This window comes from Typopeltis vanoorti, chromosome 3, assembly GCF_054136105.1.
Source record: "Typopeltis vanoorti isolate ZY-2024b chromosome 3, IOZ_Tvanoo_1.0, whole genome shotgun sequence".
Lineage (NCBI taxonomy): Eukaryota > Metazoa > Arthropoda > Arachnida > Uropygi > Thelyphonidae > Typopeltis > Typopeltis vanoorti.
In genome coordinates this window covers 19,203,941-19,223,752 of record NC_143551.1, presented here as the reverse complement: position 1 = coordinate 19,223,752, position 19,812 = coordinate 19,203,941, and the positions used below count along the sequence as shown (strand labels likewise).

The 19,812-nt window shown below is 34.5% G+C and overlaps 1 protein-coding gene across 1 annotated transcript in view; it reads left to right on the top strand.

The window, feature by feature from the left end:
• The first annotated feature begins 6,015 nt into the window (after positions 1-6,015).
• BuGZ (Bub3 interacting GLEBS and Zinc finger domain protein) overlaps positions 6,016-19,812 on the top strand; it is a 102,313-nt gene continuing 88,516 nt past the window's right edge. The window contains exon 1 of the mRNA XM_090415489.1: positions 6,016-6,146. Within this exon, the coding sequence (XP_090271615.1) occupies positions 6,106-6,146 (41 nt within the window). The 5' untranslated portion in view covers positions 6,016-6,105. The remainder of the gene's footprint in view (positions 6,147-19,812) is intronic.

The following is a 19,812-nucleotide window of genomic DNA, read 5'->3' as shown; positions in this document are numbered from 1 at the left end:
GGAAATATTTGTATAATATACAAACTGCAGAGACCATCCGTCTGTGTGAAAGTGGGGGTCGGGGAGAGTTGGTAAGGGATGGATCATTGATGTCTAATTGCTCTCGTCCGTATTGAGTCTAGCATTTTGATAGGGCTTTTAGGGGCCCCACCCCCAGATGTGGGAGGAGCATTCCATAGCTGGGCGGATTTGTGATTTGTATAATGTTAATAGCTGTTCGGGAGTGAAGTAACGTCTGTAGCAAAAGAGAAATCCTAGTTTTTTGAGGTTCAGGATGCAATGGTTGTGATATGTTATATGCCAGGAGTGGTTTGATTTGAGAGTGAGTCCAAAAAGCGAGATCTCAAATTGTCTGGAAATTTGGGTATCATCAAAAAGGATACTGGAAAAAATGGTTCATTTTTATGGGAAATAGTACAGAACTGGGTTTTATTGGCGTTGAAATTTATGAGGTTTTCCGAACCCCATTGTAGGATGGCTTGGAGATCGGAATTGAGGGTGAAAGTGGTTGATGTTCTGTAAGTTGAGGTGAGTTGTGAAGGGTAATACTTATCAAATGCAAGCAAGGAGTGTAGTGTGCTCTCGTCCGCAAAACTGTGTATTGGGTTGGAGGTCAATTGCAGTAAGTTATTGATATATAGTAGGAAGAGGATCGGTGAGAGGACGGAACCTTGTGGTACTCCAGCATTAATTGAGTGGTGAGAGAAGAGAATAGGGAGCCGTCCACCATCACACACTGTATGCGTCCAGAAGAGAAATGTTAAATTAAAAAAGACGCTTACTCAATCAATTACATATATACATTGCAATATTTTCAGTGGGTCTAAGGCTGTCACTATCCTGTATGATGTCCTCTAGAATTTGTATTTCATTATATAATTCGCTGGCACAACTATCCTTTTCTTCACGATCGGTCCGCACAATTTGTAAATCATTACAGTCTTTTCCTGAAGTGTCCTCACCCATATTAGAAATTTCCTTGAGACTGGAAAAAACTGATATATGAGAAAATGACTTGTCAAGAGATCAAACAAACCTTTCAGGCAAATAATTGAGAGTGTCCACAACTGGAAGGGAAAAAAATGTAACTTTAAAGTTCTATTGCGGATCAACTGGCTCTTCATCCGAAATTCCTAAGAGAACAATCTTTTCTGACGTCTGCGTAATGTATTTCTTTCGAACTCAGGAGAAGTTTCTAAATCTAATGCTAACATTTTTGTAAAAATTTTCATTAAATTAAAATTTTCTTCCTATCTAAATTCTTTAGTAAAGTCGATTACATTATTTAACGCTTTCATAGATTCAATTAAATTTGTGTTTGGATTCTGAAGCACTCACTACATTGATACTGCAAAAAACTCATACCAGATTATAAATGAAAACAAAAATCCATAATCTTTAATATTCAAAGTTAATGGTTTTGCTTCAAGTTTTGTAGTATTGTCAATTTGAATATCATCATCAATTTCCACAAAAGAATCTAAAACTTCTCCAATATTATATCTAAAAATCATGTTTGCCTTGATATCATATCCTTGTCTCCGCAAATTTTTAATATCTAAATTTAAATCTTTTAATTTATCTAAGAGGTACTTCAGACTTTTCGAGAAATTTAGTAATCTGCCCTTTCTGTTTCTCAAGTTCTTTTGCCGCTTTTCTCTCTTTTTTTTTTTATTTGCAGCTCCGGATAAGTTTTAATTCGTCTCCATTATGCCTAAATGTATTCTGAAGTAAAAAATCTATTGGACAAAAAATTTGGTAAGATATAAAAAATAAATGTATATAAAAAAATTGAAAATACTTAAAGAGATGCATAACATTTTTGCTGATTTGTAAAAGCTTAGGCTAAATTTTGAATGTACTTACCTCAGTGTGAGTTAGCTACACATTCACTGTGTAGTCAACAGCAATCAACAGTTCGACGATTTACAAACAATGCGTGAGGTCTGTTCCACGAAAAAGGCCCAAATGTCATTTCGTAATAAATGTTAAGCCGGATACAGGTTGCGCCTCATGTCCTGACTGGAGAATGTGACTGCATGTAAAGAAGAAAGTCGATAGTGTAAGGCGTCCCCCCCCCCCCGTAACACGATGTCCCAGGCGAGCGCCCGGTTCGTTTAGGACATATACTATTGAAAGTCTAAGTGTTCATTACAATATATTTATTAAATATCCACATTTAATAAACGCTAATATTAGAATGTGTGTTTTAATTTTATTTTTTTTTGCTTACTTCAGTGCTTCTTGAAGAAGAACACGCCCCGATGCGACGCATCACCTGCTTACCGTGTTAAGCCGGTCCTTGCATTTGGGCATTCATAGAACGCATATCAGCAGAAAACTAAAAAAACAATACCTAATGAAAATAATAGGAATTTAATCAGGAAGTTTGACAACCTTGATAGAAAGAATAATTGCAAGCTACATCCACAACTTGTCGGATTATACTCCCGGACAGTGATACCAAAATTCTAACTAAAGGGGTTTGATTTTGTAAGGCTCCGGGAAAACTCTAGTGCGCAATGATAATGGTAAATGTCAAATTTCCCAACAAAAAATTCCCCCAAGTTGAAGCAGATGTCTTTAGCCTAGAAGTCACATCCTTACATAAAAACATAAGACCCCCATGAAGCAATGTCTCTAATGGTCCTTACACATTGAAAACAAAATTAAAATATAGTAATACTGGAAGCAGGCACAAACAATTTTACGGCGATCTTGAATGTGCGAATGACTATAATAATAAATTAAAAGAATTGTTATGCGATGTATCAACTTATACGCTGCTTGGAAAGGAGTCAACTCACACCATAGTGTGAGGAACAAATAACCATGATGGCGACTTAAATAATATATAGGACGTCCTTTTGCTGCAATGACTGCAGCAATCCTACAAGATGCACTTTCAACAAGCATACGATAGCGATCAATGGGAGTTTGAACCATTCTTCTTGTAGTTATGTAATTTGGTCCTGGACTGTTGTGCGGCATAAATCCCTTAATCTCACTCGACGCTCCAGTTCATCCCACAGATGAACTGGAGCGTCGAACCGATGTCAACCTTATATTCAATAAGGTTGACATCGGTTCTGTGAAGGCGAGTTTTCGTCCACCACATTTCTAACACCAGTGTCTGAACAACAACAAATGAACAACAACAACGGTTGTCTGCCACGAGATGGCAGACAACCGTTGCCATCTCGTGGTTTCCAACCTTAATGCAATATATTATTGTCATATACCGTGTGGAATTTATTATTATTATTATTATTTGACACCTCCAGGGAGTCCAAAGACTCATCGAGGGAGAGTGTGCCTACAGCATGGAACGATTGTCCCCTTCCAACTACTAACCGCGCTCAAACTTTCTTAACTGAGCCATTAGTAGCAGCGGATCTACCAATCGACCAACCTTTGCTGGCATTTACAGTTGATTTTCTTGAGTTTCGCTATTAAGAACCCGACTTAGAAGGAGGAGTCGATACTTTTTCCTGACAGAGAAATGACTAAGTCAGAAACCATTCGGCGAATAGATTCGAAATCTTTCTTTCGTTGGCTAAGTGCTGTGGATACAAGCGTCAAATTAAAATAAAAAAAAACCTGTCGTTTTAATTTTAAATTTAATTTAAAAAATAACATAAATCAGTTATCGCCTTTTATTCCCTTAATGTATACAGGTTGATCAAAATTAAAGTATTCCTCAAACTCTGTATTTACCCAGTGATCGAAATACTGTGTCACTTTTTAGGATTACATTGTGAGTACTGCAGACGCGTCATGTAGCTGTGGCATAACGAAATATTTTATCATATCGCGATATCACCCCCCCAGTAGCTGAGCAGGTCACAAAACCCGCCTGGCAAATGTCCTGAAAGAAAAATGGTCCAATAATAAACAAAGCTGTAAACCCACACCAAACAGTAACTTTAAGAGAATGCAGAGGAATTTGTTTGATTGAGTGCGAGTTTACGGTTGCCCATATCCAGTGTGCGTATTGTCAGCTCCATTCAGGTGAAAGTGAGCCTCATCTCCTCACAAAATCATCCACGACACGTAGCATCTAACTCCATTCAAGCAAGGAATGTTAAAGCGAATGTCAGTCGACTTTCAAAGTCCTGCGTGCACAACTCCTGTGTGAGGGCTATCTTGAATGGGCAGAAATGCAAAATCTTCCACAAATTTTTTCAGATAGTTGTATAAGGCACATCCATGTGTCTTGATACAGTACGTGCACTGCTGGATCCAACGCTGTTATTCATTGCTACTGCCACAACGGCAGTAGCAATGTCATTCAGTTGTGAACTGATTGCTGTGGGACCTATGCCAGGTCTAACGTAATGACCTGTTTCTTCAAAATAACTAATCATTCGTCGCAGAGCTCATGAAAATCGTGGTCCTCATCGGCATTTTTTCCGGCGACGAAATTCGCGGAGTACCTCAACAACATTGCAGCTGTTTAGGTAGTAGAGCTTCATGGGCAGGGCACATTGATGCAAGGTTAGAGCCATGACTGTGGACAGTGTTAACAACCAAAACGAATGGGGAAAATCCCGTGTCCATGTTTATAAACTCTCCTGTCACCAGCTGAGTTGCATGACATGCAAATTCTATACATTTTCTGTTTGTAACCCCCTGGCGGTGGATTTTGGAACTACTTTTTTCCCTCAGATATCGCTTCTGCTTGACACACAATATAGTTTTGCAAAGTTTCGCTGCATTTGGATTAATGAATTGCTCTAGGAGGCCTTAAAGAAGGGAACTTTAATTATGATCACTCTGTATTTACATTGCATTTCTTACCAGCCCTGTTCCGAAATACCGTATCATAGTGACGACAAAATGGATCAAGAAATTAATTGTTGACTTACTTGTAATGATTAGAAAGCATCAGAAAATGCGATCACCACGGATAAAATAGCTAGCATATTAAATCATATGAGCTTAAATTTGCCTTCACACCAATTAAAAAAAATAAAATAAAATAAATAAAACACTCGGTGGTGGTAACGTCCTCTATAATAACCGCATTAGCCTCCCCAGAAACAAGGATTACATAAATTTCTGCTCATGCAGCATATCAGAGAAACATGGATTTGGAAAAAATTTACAAAATAACATTCCAGTCATTGATCAGGGAGGGAGAGAAACAGCACATAAAAAGGCCTGGCTATCATATGACTGAGGAAAAGCATCGGGTAATTTGGAGACCAGTGGCGTAGCTACGGAGGGGGAGGTCCTTCATGGCCGGCACTTTGCGTTTAAGAAATCTTGCTATACTGTCTATTGAACGCAACTGAGTGATGAAATAGCCTTCGACAATATCATCGACAATTTTGCTAACAGAAAAGCAAGAAAAATAACATTTTAGAATGTTGGAATTAAAGTTTTACTTAAAAAATAAACATAGTGTTTTAATCTATTTCCCTATACGTCGTTTTGACTTTATGTAGTATTTTTGGTGTGTATTAAGAGGGGTGGCAAACTCAGGGACCACCCCGGGCTGCAAAAGCTCCAGCTACATCACGGTTGGAGACTAACAAAAAAAGTATATGCACTTTAATACAATGTTAAGGAAATTAACGAAGCTTCCGAAATCACACGATGTCCAAAATTGTGCAATGACAATCAGGACCATTAGCCTAAACTATCTGTATTCAGCATACATAAAAATATCTAAAGACAATGAAAATATGTTATGAGAGATGTTACACAGCACAGATGATTCGCATGGGATGTTGCAATGTGATGGTTACTATCTGTTTAACAATGATTCTATTAAACAATTTATGTATTAAAAATTATTCTGCTTAAATATGTTTTCAATTTGATATTTAACTTTATTCCTGATGGAAATTCCTGATAGGTCATATTGCGTAGGAATATATAATTTTTACCTTCAACTTAATGAGATCATTCCAGAATCTTTATAACTGAGTTTCTATTTACCTTAACACTCTCATTTCCTATATATAGGTGTCGCTGCTGATTTCATTGCTGTATCCGGGCTTTTAATTTTTGCGAAATTATTATCTTTGAGTGAGAACGCCATTTTCTATTGTATCCGTTATTTGTTGTATTTCATAATTTTTCCGATTTAAATTTGAAATGGGCCGAAAAAAGAAGAAGCCTTCAAAACCGTGGTGCTGGTATCCTTTATGAATTTCGTTATGAATATGTATTTTATACTTGACTGTTAGTATTCTCTTGTTGCTTTGTTTGTGCTTTGTGGAGTAATGGCAAACAGCTTTCGTTTTCTGTTTATGAAAGGTGATGTTTTAGTAAAAGCAGAAGGGGGAAAAAAACTTGTAGAAAAAGCTGTTGATGCTTTTGCTTGTCGTTCTTATAATATGATATAATAACTTCGACAGATTTCTTGCACACGATAATTCTGCAAACTGCAGGGGGGTGGGTAGGAAATATTTTGATACATTTTCACCCCTTGTAGTTGTTCCGAACTAGTACGAAGGTAAAGAATTGCTTGATATCCAATATTTGAAATTTTCCAGGTGAGTGATCTCTCATATACTGATACCAAAAAGGAAACAAAAAAAAGCAGACTTTTACGAAGAAAAGAAAGAAAACTTGGCACTCCTTAGCAGTTTTTGAAATACTAGAGTTTTTCTCATCCCATTTTCACATCCTGTGGCCAAGATACATACCCTTACATTTGCTGATATTAAACTGAAGTCCCTAGTCATATGTCCACAATATGCACCAACCTATTTGAATTCTGTTGTAGCAGTATCAGATCAAAGTCCTCTACCAACACTCTCCTTAGTTTAGCATTATAAAAAATGGGTAGTTATATACAAAGATGAGAAATTAGCAAATTGTATATAGGGAAGTCATGTCTTGAAGGAGAATGATGACTAACAATACACCACAGCTAGTCCTATTCTTGAACACTGATGCTGCTTAATTTATATATCGATAATATTGTATCTTCTTTTGTTTCCCATACAATATCATTGATATATAAATTAAGCAGCATCAGTGTTAAGAATAGGACTAGCTGTAGTGTATTTTTGGTCACCCTTCTCCTTCAAGACATGACTTCCCTATATATAATTTGCTGATTTTTCATCTTTGTATATAACTACCCATTTTTTAACCATCCTTGTCTTAATTTCAATAGTAGTTTTTCACATAGTATTCTAGTATCAGCTTCTGTCATCCATGTACCATAATGTAGTTGTAGAAGGGATTAAGACTTAGATTTAATCATTGCATTAGAAGATGTTATTGTGATTGGCTGTTAGTTTATGTGTCTAGGCATTGTTATTTTGATGGTTAGTTATATGCAGGCTTCTGTGAGAAATGGTCTATGTGAAACTATAAAACGAGTGATTATTCTTGAGGCAGTAGCATGCAGTACGTAGAAAGCAGATGTGTTGCTTGGAGGCTTGTAAAAAAAAAAATCCTTAGCAGCAACTTTGAGTATACTCCAAAGATTAGAAGGTTAAATAGTTTAGGTGTAAAATTAATGAATTGTGAAATTCAGCAGCAGTCTAGCATTATGACAAGTGGTAGTTATTTATAAGGAGATTGCTAAGAATGAGAGAATATGAGCATGGCTTATCTAGTCAGTGAAGAAAATCCTAAAGTTCTTTTGATGTGTGACCAGTTGCAGAGAATAAATATGGGAAAGGGATAACTTTAAGATTTCATATGTTAATAAAAAAATGAAGCATTTTTTATATCAAAATAAATCAGAAAAGTAGGTTAGGTGCATTTAAGAAGTGGTTACTTCACTGACATTTTTTTTTTATTAGTGTACCTGTTATGCCATTGCTTGAATGCAGTGGTGGAAATTTGGAATCTTTAATTGGATTTACAACTTCCGATTTATAGACTGTCCTGTTGATTACCTCTATTAATAAAAGTGAATCAATCACTGATATTCTCCTTAGAACTAGAGAAACAGTAAATGAAATTTTTCCTATAATAAAAGTGGTTAGTATTTTATTTAGTATTGTATGCTATAGTGAGTCATTTTATTTCTTGATTACTGTTGTCTTGAATAAAACATCTTATTATTTAGAAGAATTCCACCTGTATATCTTTTGTTTCAAGAATTAAAATGGTATTTTAATTCTTCTGCAGTTGCATTTCTTTTTCAGTGATACCTGTGTTGATGGGCCTATCTTGCATTATGTTGATCTTGGAGTTTGTTCCATAGTCAACTTCAACTTTTGTCTAAGGCCCTACCCTACAAAGTGCCCTGGTTAACTGGGTAACTCAGCTGCTAGCTTGATATTTCATTTATTTATCATATTTTGTGTTTTTTGCCAGTCCATCCTCATTTTTTCATTATCCAAGAAAACTAGTAACACCACAAGAAGGTTAGGGTTTTACATTATGCAGAATGTGGAGAAAACTCCTAGTTAGTTCTCCACATTCCTTAAATGATGGAAGTCTCCTCCTGCCAATTTAGTTTTGACTCTTAAGCAACTCCATGAAAACATGAGAAAAAAACAACCAGAAGGTGTCAACTGTCTTATTAAGAGTCATTTTTAATCTTCAAAGCAATGGCTTATTCATTAATTCATACTTTTAAGTTGAGAAATTTGTTGGAACATTGAAATTTTAGAGGTGTAGAATATACTCTTTGAAATTTTTACCATTTAGCGAGACTTAGAAATGATTATCTGAAGTAAAAGAAAGAACCAAAGATTTTTAGTTGCAAAGGAAAAATGTTTATATTTTTTATAGCATATTATATTTATAGCATATTATATTTATGCTATAAAGATGGGGTTAAAGATATTCCAAAAAATGGAATCTCATCAGATTATGTGATCTGAATTTTATCAGGCAAGAATACTGTGATTGGCTTTAATTTATATATGATTACTAAGTTCAGAGAAAGTTTTGGAGAAACCCAAACTTTCTTTTTGACATCTCCATATAGTATATGGTAATTTAACACTAAGGTCCTTTTAACAACCTTCCATTCTTCTTTCTTTTAAGGTTACACGGTGATCAGCACTATATTTGTAAATTTAGGGACACAAAAACACATGTTGAACAGATTATTTTATTAATTACCAATAAAATAAAACTTGACGTTTCGACCCCTGTATCGAGGTCATCATCGGAAGAATACAAGTGTATAAGGAACCAAGCTACATGCTCATGCCCTGTATACCAGTAAACTAAATCTACGTCTTCCATTCTTATAGGTTCCTGCATTTTTTCAGTTGTTGGTGTCCATTTTCTTCACTGACTGCTTGTTACTAAAGATGCTTTTCTGTGTCAAAATACCTTCATCTTTTTCTTTTACCCAGATTCAAAATGCTGTTGATGTTTTCAATGTTTTTTTATATTAATGACTTTTTAATGACTACTAATCTCATTCATAGCATTTGCTAATGACACTTTATTTTGGAAATTTTGATGCAACTGTGAAAACAACTTTTCTTAAAATAACCTCAAGCATCTTGTAAATGGTAAATATTTCATTTGTACTTACTTCTGCATTAAAAAAAAAACTGAACTTGTCCTCTTTCAAGCATTACTCGAATCTGTTTAATGACTCCTCTTATTATGTTTTGTTCCACTTCACATTGCACAGGAGATGCTCAGTTTTTTTTTATGTATTTTGTAATATTTCCATAATGTTCAGTTGGCATCTGTAATTCTGTTGCTCACTTCAGAATTTATAAAACATTTTGGTTCAATTCAAACACCCAATACAAATAAGCAAGGTGCTGGTAGTATTGCACTAGTGTTTACTCATCTACCACCCAAATTACATACTATCCATGTGTCTGTGAGATCCAAACCTAGAGCTTATGAAACAAGTGAATGCTTCATTTATCCACCCAAGAGAGAAGTTTTAAAACCACATTTGTTTAAGGCAAAATAACATCAATATTTCTCTTATTTATGTATAATCATAGGGTTGTGTGTGTACTACTGTAACAAATGCACACAACTCCAAGGATGTTCTATACATTGCCCATTCAAAATGCTGTTGATGTTTTTAATGATTCTGCCTATTTTCATTGTCTTCCTTTTTATTGTTGATTTGCATATCAAATTTATAGCAGTTACTCAGTTTAGTCAGAGTATCTTGCAGACTTCTGGATTTAGAAGTATATCAGCTGCATAAAGAGCTGAGATTAATATTGCCAATTTTGCTGTAAGGTATAATATCGCTTTCTCTCATAATGTGATCCACATAGATAATGATTACCAGTGGAGAAATCAGGTGCCAATACCCTTGTGGCACACCTGATTTAACATCAAATCATCTTCCTGTACTTCCTTCAGTTTTAACTGTTAACTAAAATATAGACTATGTATTGCCCTGTATCATTTACCTTTATAACTATATTTTGAAAAGCTATTCCCTGGGCATCTTTCACATACCTTTTCCAGATGTCATCATCAATCTCCTGATATATACCCTAACGGGGTATTCAGGTTAGTATGACAGCACTACATGATTAAGTTTCCATTATTATTAATCTCCTATCAATTTTTCTCCATATCAGTCTATTGTAAGAGCTACAATATTGTCATATCTAACATTTTGTGCTTCAAAGACACTTCTAACTGATTCAGTACACCTAGACCTTGGTCTTCCTCTGGGTTTCTTTCCTGCCATCTTGGCATCCAACACCTGTTTATCTAATCTTTTTCTGCATATTCTATTTAAATGGTCATACCACCTTAGATTAGCTCTGCTAACACATTCTTGAATGCTAATAATGTCAAATTCCTTTCTAATATCTTCATTTTTAAAAAGGAATATGACATTATTAGCATTCAAAAATGTGTTAGCATAGCTAATCTAAGGTGGTATGACCATTTAAATAATTCTGCAATTGATGCCATCAGTTCACTCCCCTAATTTTTCTGAGAACTTTCATACCTGTGGTCTCTTGTTTTTGATCAGGTGCTTTATTTCTATCCCAACTCTCAGATCCACAAATTAAAACGGATTTGAACATTGTCTAATATACTGCTAGTTTGGTGTTTTGGCTAATTCCTCTGATTTCATATAAATTTATTCATCTACCATACCAGCTTTGCTTATTCTGTTGTCTATTTCCAGATTTAACCTACTATCTTTACTAAACACTGTGCCTAAATAGTTGAAATATTTTACTTGTTCTATAAGTTCTCCATTTAGAATGCAGTTGAAGGTTTCATAGTTCTGGTCTTTTTATCACTGGATTTCATGCCATATTTGTTTTAGCTGTTATTCAATTTAGTTAGAGAATTCTGGAGACTTGTACCAGATGTGTTGAGAAGTACATCATCTACATAAAGTAAAGAGCTAAATTTGAGAACTCCAATTTGATGGTCACGAGAGACAGAAGCAAATAAAATAGTTGAGTTACTGAGTGACCACTTTGCAAGCATATATTGTCGTAATGAGGTTACTGCTTTAACCTTTGTGACAGACACTGATGTGGGATCAGGGGTGGATGAATTGTGGAGGTCCTTACAATATTGCAGAATCTCAACATAAATACAGCTGTGGGATTAGATGGGATATCAGCTGGGGTTTTGCAAGAATGTGCAAGAGAACTGGCAATGCCTTTGACAAAGCTATTTAATTTAAGTCTCAGCACTAGTAGATTTCCAAGGGAGTGGAAAGAGGGCAAAATTATTCCTTTGCATAAGAGAGGTTCTAAGACTAGAGTAGCAAATTATAGACCAATCAGTATTTCAGGCATGGTGATAAAAAAATATTAGAAAAATTGGTAAAAAAGAGAATTCAAGAATGGGTAGATAAAAATATGATACTGTATGAGGGTCAACATAGCTTTGTGAAGGGTTGGTTATGCTTTTAGTAATTAACTAACTTTTTATAATACAGTAACAGCTGAGTTGGATAAAGCAAATAGCTACATGATGATTTTGCAAACGCATTTGACAAAATACCACATGGAACACTGTTACACAAATTAGAACAAATGGGGATGGATATGAGCCACCCTCTTATCCACTGATTAAGTGGATAAGAGGGTGGCTGCTGGACAGATATCAAAAAGTTGTATATGGAGAGGCAGAATCGAGGTGAAAGCAGGTGAGTAGTGGTGTGCCACAAGGTTCAGTGCTGAGACCATTGCTGTTTAATTTGTACATAAATGATATAAGAAATAACCTGATGGGAAATATTCAGTTATTTGCTGATGATGCAAAATTAGGTAGAGTAATAGTTAATCAAGGTGATGTGGGGAGTTTAATGTCGAGAAATGTAAAGTTATGCACTTTGGGATAAACAGATTACAAGCTGTGTATCATATTGATGGCACTGCACTCCAGGAAATAGATGAAGCTAGAGATTTAGGGGTGGTAGTAGAGAGAAAAGTTTAGAGGACATATTGCTAAGGTAGTACATAAGATTACTTGTCTGGTGAAGAACACATTAACAAGTAGAGATAAGGAAGTTGTAATTCCTATTTATAAGGCCTTGATACACCCACATCTGGACAGGGGCATGCCGGTGCAGTGTGCAATGCACACAGGTGCCAAAGAGGAGGAAATACTTTAAAAAAAACGTTTTTTTTTTTTTTTAAGTGTTGTGAAACTACGATCTAAGCATTTCATGTCGACAAACTACCGGCGAAATCGAGTGTAAGTGACCGCTTGATAGTACCACACCAAGGCAACTTGATGCAAAGGTGGAGCAAGCTCCCTCACTATTCTTACATTATGAGAAAATATCAAGAATAGTGAGGGAGCTTGCTCCACCTTTGCATCAAGTTGCCTTGGTGTGGTACTATCAAGCGGTCACTTACACTCGATTTCGCCGGTAGTTTGTCGGCATGAAACGCTTAGATCGTAGTTTTCGAGTTTTGCATACTGGCTGAAAAACAATAAGGGATTTTTATCCCCTTAATTTATCAACTTCGCCAGAAGAAAAAAAAAAATAGCCATTTGGCTTTTCTTCTTAATTAATGTTATAATACAATAAATATAGTGGCACACCTTTCTGGCATTCATATAGCGAAGGTACGCAAGTTCTTTTCACTTAAAACTTTGATATCATCCAGGTCTAGCTACTCACTGATGAGACCTCAAAAAAGTTGAAACCGGTCTGGGTAGTGACCTCTCCTCATAATGTAAAGCAGTATTACATCTCCTAGGAGCTGTGTGTTTTTACATTATGAGAAAATATCAAGAATAGTGAGGGAGCTTGTTCCACCTTTGCATCGAGTTGCCTTGGTGTGGTACTACCAAGCGGTCACTTACGCTTAGATCGTAGTTTTCGATCTTAGAGTTTCGCATACTGGCTGAAAAACAATAAGGGATTTTTATCCCCTTAATTTAATTTCCTACTCTGTTGTTTAGATCTCTAAGAATGATCAACTTTTCCTTTCATCAGCTGCCAGTATGCGAAATTAAGGAAGAGTCCAAAAATTCCCACACCTCTTCCTTAATAGACTCTGTTCTATTAAGGCACAAATAAGTCATTGTATAGTTTTCCTTTCTGATATTTGTCCACATCATTACTTGATATTGCCTGCCATTCAAGGATTATCCTTATATTTATTGTTGAATACTGTAGCTACTCCTTTTCCCTGATTGTTATTGCCTGAATGTAACATTTTGTATTTGCTGTTTAGAAAGATCTCACTTGTTTTTTGTTTTTTTGTTTTTTTTTAGTCACACCTATTATGTTAATCTGGTACTTATCCAATTCTTCTGCAGTTTGCAAGTTCCATTTTTTTTCCATCGATGCTTCTTATGTTGATAATACCAGTCTTGAACTCTGTTTCTTTGCATTGTTCAACCTGGTTCCTTAACAAAACAGGTTAAACAACATTTTTTTTAACTAGCAGTGTCTCAGCAGCATGAAATTCTGTTTATATTGTACTATCATTTTGCATTACAGTTAGCCAATAAGAATACAGTTTGGTAGATATCTAATCTGCCAAATCTCAAATTGCCATTCCATTCTTGTTTGTTCAGTATCCAGGTAGATATCTAACAGGGTGCACCACTAGTAGGTGAGTCAAGGACCTTGGTCAGTTCTTTACATTTCTTAAAAGGCTATGTGGAGGTCTTTTCTCAGTTATACAGCTTTTACCCTTAAGCCCCACCTCCCAATTTGTGATGCGTTAATATTATTAGTGTGTACCACATAATTTGCATATTTGTGCAGAAACAACTAAATTTTTGGCTGCTTCGAAAACCACTTATTCAGTTTTTATCTAGCACTTCTTCTGCAAGAAGTCGTTGGAAAAACTTGGATGAATTTCGTGAACAAAATTTTAATAGGTTAGTCATAAAATTCCTAAAGGCTGAAATAAATGATACTGACCACTTAATCATTTTTTCACTTATGGATTATTCAAATTTAAAGGAATAAAATCATCATTTTCTGGTATATATCATCATGCAGTATACCAGGGGTGTTCGACCGGTCGATCTCTTGTGTATTCCTCCTTACTTACAAATTTAATTAAAACTGAAAACATAATATTTTATTTATCATGATTTTGTATTATTTTTAATTCGCTTTAAGTGTATTGCTATCGTTTATTTATTTTTCGTTAAAATTGTCAAATCAGTCATTTTCTTATAAGTCTGGGTAAATGAATTAATTTGGATCAGTGGAAGTCAAACAGCGAGCCGAGTGAATACGATTATAAGCAAAGTGTAAAAACTCGATTGTAGCTTAAATATTCCAAAGCACATTACATCGATTTTTTTACTTAGGTTAAGTCCCATGTGAATATTGTAAAAACAATAAACTTTGTTTGTATTAGATGTTTTTGTAAATAACTCTTTTGAAGCTAACTGTATATACTGCTTTAATAAGAATATGTTAGTGTTAAAAACAAAGGCAATGTTTTTGTCACCGAAGCTGTACATGGCGGCATTAGTAGGATTGTTATTGAAATGTATAAGAAAGGCTTGCAGGGTCTAAGTGTAAACATCTCCGAAGTCGGTCAGGAAGAGTTCAAACAACTTTCCGATGGCCGGCAACTTACAATCAAAAGAAAGCGGAGGAGAACCAAAGGCGTACCGAACTTGAAACTTAAGATGAAAGACTCGTACAGATTCTTTGGGAGTTGCTCAACTTCATGAGAGGGCTCAGAGGAGGCCTAATAAAAAGGGACTGAAGCAAGCAGAAAGAGTCCCGGTTCCAGAATTGCTGCCAGAGAGGAGGCTGCCCGGTCCAGAGTCGTCGTCAGAGAGGCTGCCCGAATCCACGTTGCTTGAGAGAGGAGTTTCTCGGTTCGAGACGTCGCTAGACAGAGACTACTTCTACGCCGCAGAAAAGGTTTCAGATTGCCGAAAGGAAGAGTTCCAATTGCCGGAGAAAAGTTTCCAGGCCAGAGAGGAATCCAGTTAACAGTTGGCGGCAGTTCTAGCTGTTGAAACGGCAGAAAAAGAAGGCAGTCGTCCAGACATTTTCGGCGAGCCCAAGCAGAGGAGAAAGAGCAAGGCAAATTTCCTGAAGTACGTTCGCTCGTAAGTTTTTCTTTTCGCCGAGGGAGAGTAACCTTTTGCCAGAGCTGAATGAGCCCACAGCCCGCTATATTCTCGATGAGATGCAGCCGAACCAAAATTTCCTGAAGAAGATCTGAGACTAAAGAATTGCCATAGAACTTTTAGTGAAAGACTTTTGACTGAATGTGAGATATAGAACCTTTTGTAAGTTCAAAACTTTTATATAATTCCTGTTATAGTTGATACAAGAAATGCTTTTAAGATATATGTTTAATAGTGTTAAGAAATGTCCATAAGAGAATCAATTGGCATGTTAGAGGTTGATATCGAATGTGTAAAGATAACACAGATTTAGGTAACCTCTTTACAAGTAAGCTTAGAGATTAATAAGTAAAAATTTGTAAACTGAGAGTAGGTAATCTTATGTGTTAAAGAAAGTATTTAATCTTGAAGAAAGAAGGTTCTAATTTTTGCTAAAGAGTAGTTTTTATAGATGGATAGAGAAAGCAATCTCCCTAACGTTAAAATTGTGTATATTTCATAGTAATGTAAATAATTGTCATTTGACTTTCTTGTTAAGAGTGCTTCCTGTTTGTTTATTTACAACTGCACTGTTTCTAAAATAAATCGGACTTGTTGAGTGGGAATCTTAGTGAGTTGGCCAAAGCGTGAAATTAAGAAAGACTGTTTGTGAAAGTTTTAATGTAGGAGTTTGTGTTAGAGAAAGAGAGAAATCTACCAGCTGTATATTTGAGTTCTTTTTGCTAATCAAAGATATCAGTGGCGCAGTCTCATTTTAAATAAATTTTCTAATATCTCAGGCATAAGACTCGTAATGTGAAAGGTAGATAAACATAGCACATAATAAGATAAACAAGAGAGAAAACGCGCACAGAAAATTAGAATAAGAATGAATAAATTATAGAGTAAAAGACATCACATGTAATTAATAGAAATTACAAGTATACAAAGTTAAATAATAATAAAAGTTTACAATGTCACAGTAACGACTGGACAGCAAAAGTAGACGTATAACACAAGTACATCATATGCGTTTCGTTTAATTTGAGGTTAGTTGGTAGGGGACCAATCGTTCGATGCTGTTGGCACACTCTCCCTCGATGAGTCTTTGGACTCCCTGGAGGTGTAAATAAAATAATAATAATCATGAGTGTATCAAAGAAATCGAAGACGTATCATTTTCACAAGGCATGGGAAACGAATTTTTTCTTTACAATGGTAAATGGAAAGTGATGTTGTTTGATTTGTAATTCATCTGTAGTAATTCCAAAATAAGGTAATATTGAGAGACATTTTCGATCGCTACATGCAAAATATGATGATTTTCCCAAAAATTCCGAAATACATAAATCAAAAATTATAAATTTAAAGGCAGGACTTTCTGAACAACAAAATATGATTTCGAAAGTAATAAATAAACCATATCAGTCACTATTGCATCTTTGAAATCGTGTCATTTATTAGCAAAAGCAAAAAAAGCCTTTTACTGGTGGAGAGTTAATAAAAAAATCATTTCTTGCAGTAGCAGAATCTTTATTTTCTGATTTTAAAAATAAAAATTAAATCATTTAGAATATTTAAGATTTACAACTTTCCAGAACAACGGTTATGAGAAGAGTTGAAATTTTAAGTGCCGATCTGAATACTCAGTTAATGTCAGACATTCACCAGTGTGTTGCGTTTTCATTACAATTTGATGAATCAAACGACTTCACTGATATTGCTCAGTTAATGGATTTCAAGATTATTCAAGTAAAGAACTTTTGAAAATTATACCATTATTGGGAAGGACTAGGGGAGAAGACATTTTTTCGGCATTTGATGAATTTGTGAAACAACGCAAACTTCCGCTTTTTAAACTTGTGTCTATTACTAGTGATGACTCCTGCAATGATAGGTAATAAATCAGGCTTCATTTCATTATGTAAAAACGATGACAAATATCCATATATTTTAACGTACCACTGGTATTATTCATCAAGTACTGTGTAGAAAAAAAGATTAAACAGAAAAGATGTTTTGGATATTACATTTAAAATTGTAAATTCTGTTTGATGAAAAGCCCTGCAACGGCGGTTATTTAAATTACAGGCAGATAATGATAGGGAATTTCTGTTGTACAATAATGTTTGCTGGCTCAGCAGAAGTCAATTTTTAGAAAGATTTCTTGTATTAATTAACGATATAAAAATTTTTCATGCTGAAAAAGGAGATATTTATCCACAATTGAGTGATAAAAGATGGTTGTTACACTTATCATTTTTAGTAGATTTCTGTACGAAATTAAGCAGTTTAAATTTAGAGTTACAAGGTAGAGATAAAAATGTAATTGACATGTTAAGTTCAATAAAAAAAAACTTTCCAACAATACTTACTTTTATTAAAGAAAAATATAAATGACCGTGAATTTAGACATCTCCCGTATTTATTAAAATTTTTTGAACAAAATCAAGAAATGCTTTGCTATGATTTAAAAGAATTTATTCGTGAAATAGAATTAGTTGAGGAAGAAATAAATTCAGGATTTAAGGATTTTAATAAAACTTAAATGATTGTATCGTTTATCAATAATCCATTTCAAGAAAACTTGAACATCACAGAAATTTCAAATAAAATTAGTGGCCTGTTTGATATAAACCAAGCTGAAGTAGAACTTGAGATAATAAACATTCAGAATAGTTTACATTTAAAATCAATAAACAATGAAGTCATTTGGAAGTATGTACATGAAAAATTCCCAATGTTAACTGATATTGCGCAAAAAATTCTGTCTGGTTTCATATCGACATACTTGTCAGAATCCGCTTTTTCAAATATGAACATCATAAAAAAATCAGTTAAGAAACCAAATTACAAATGATCATTTGGATGATTGTCTGCGATTGGTCACTTCTTCATATCAACTTGACTATGAAAATATTGCTGGTCCAAACAATGCCAAATTTCACAGTAACTTTTTCTTTTTTTGGTTTAATCAACCAGCATTTCCTGTAACTTGTGAGTTTGTAATCAATCTTGTTTTTCTAACTTTAGTTTTCCAAAATAGAGAAATAAATATTTTATTCCTATATATATATATATATATATATATATATTTTTTATTTTATTTTTTATTTTTTTTGTTGCTGTATTAAAATAATTAAAAATGATAAATAAATTTTTAAATACACAAAGTTTTTAGTTGTGTATTTTTTTTTTTTAGTTGTTTATTTGTGCATGATCAGATATCAGGTTGGGGGAATGTGATCTATATAAGAGAGTAGATCGTCGAATAACTTTTTATAGAAAAAGTAGCTTGTGTAGTAAAAAAGGTTGAACACCCACTGCAGTATACTATTTCATAACTAATTCCAAATTGGTCTGTTATCAGGTTTTTGATTTTCATTTTGTATTTTGCTTTCCTTTATAAACTCATGTGAATCTTATCAACAAAGAATGTATCTATTAGCACTGTGGGTGCACTCTCAGGCAGAAGTTGGCTTTATGTAAACCTAATTAATATTCTGACAGGGCTGTTAAACCGATGCACATAGCTGTGTCTCTCAGTTACATTTATTCTTTTGCCTCTTAGTTGCTTACAGGATAAAAAATCTTGTCACATGAGACTTGCTAACTCACCTTCAGTTCAAGGATCTTAAGAAGGTTCTTGAATACATGAACGCAGGTGTTTCCATTATCCTTACCAACTGACTAAAGATAACAGGATTCTAGTTATCTAATTAGTTGATGTAAGTTTCTTTTTAACATCAGAGGTCAGGTTTTAGCCACAAAAATATCATAAAGAACTTTATATCATAAAGTTCTTTATGATATAAACACCAGAACAAAATAAACAGTTCATTGAACTTGCTAATGTTTTGATGTATTTTCAACCAACATCTTCAGAGTACAGATTATATATTGTAACTGAAAATGCAAGTCCTAACAAAATGTCTTTTAGGGGACAGATAAAAGTGAAGTTAAATGACTATCTCTCAGATCTTGGCAAATTAATATAGCCATGCTTGTTTAGAAGAATGTTAGAATTTTAAAATGGTAGAAGAATGTTTCATAGCTGATTCTGAGTCTAAAAATAGTCTGAGACTTATATCAGCTTTTGTGCCACACTGTAGTCTTCTTTCTTTTAATCCTGTATTAAGGAATATCCAAAGTGTGGTCTACCTGTCTTCATTGTCATATTCAAATGTAGTTTTTGTGTTCTTCAAGGCAGATATTAACAGATCTAATCTGTTCAAAGTAGGCTAAATTGCAGGCATAAGAAACTTTACACACTGGGATGTGCAAGAGGATGAAGCTGATCCTGAAAACAGATGAATGAATGTGTGATTTGAAAGTAGCCTGGAGATATTTATACTTGGAATATCAAGGACA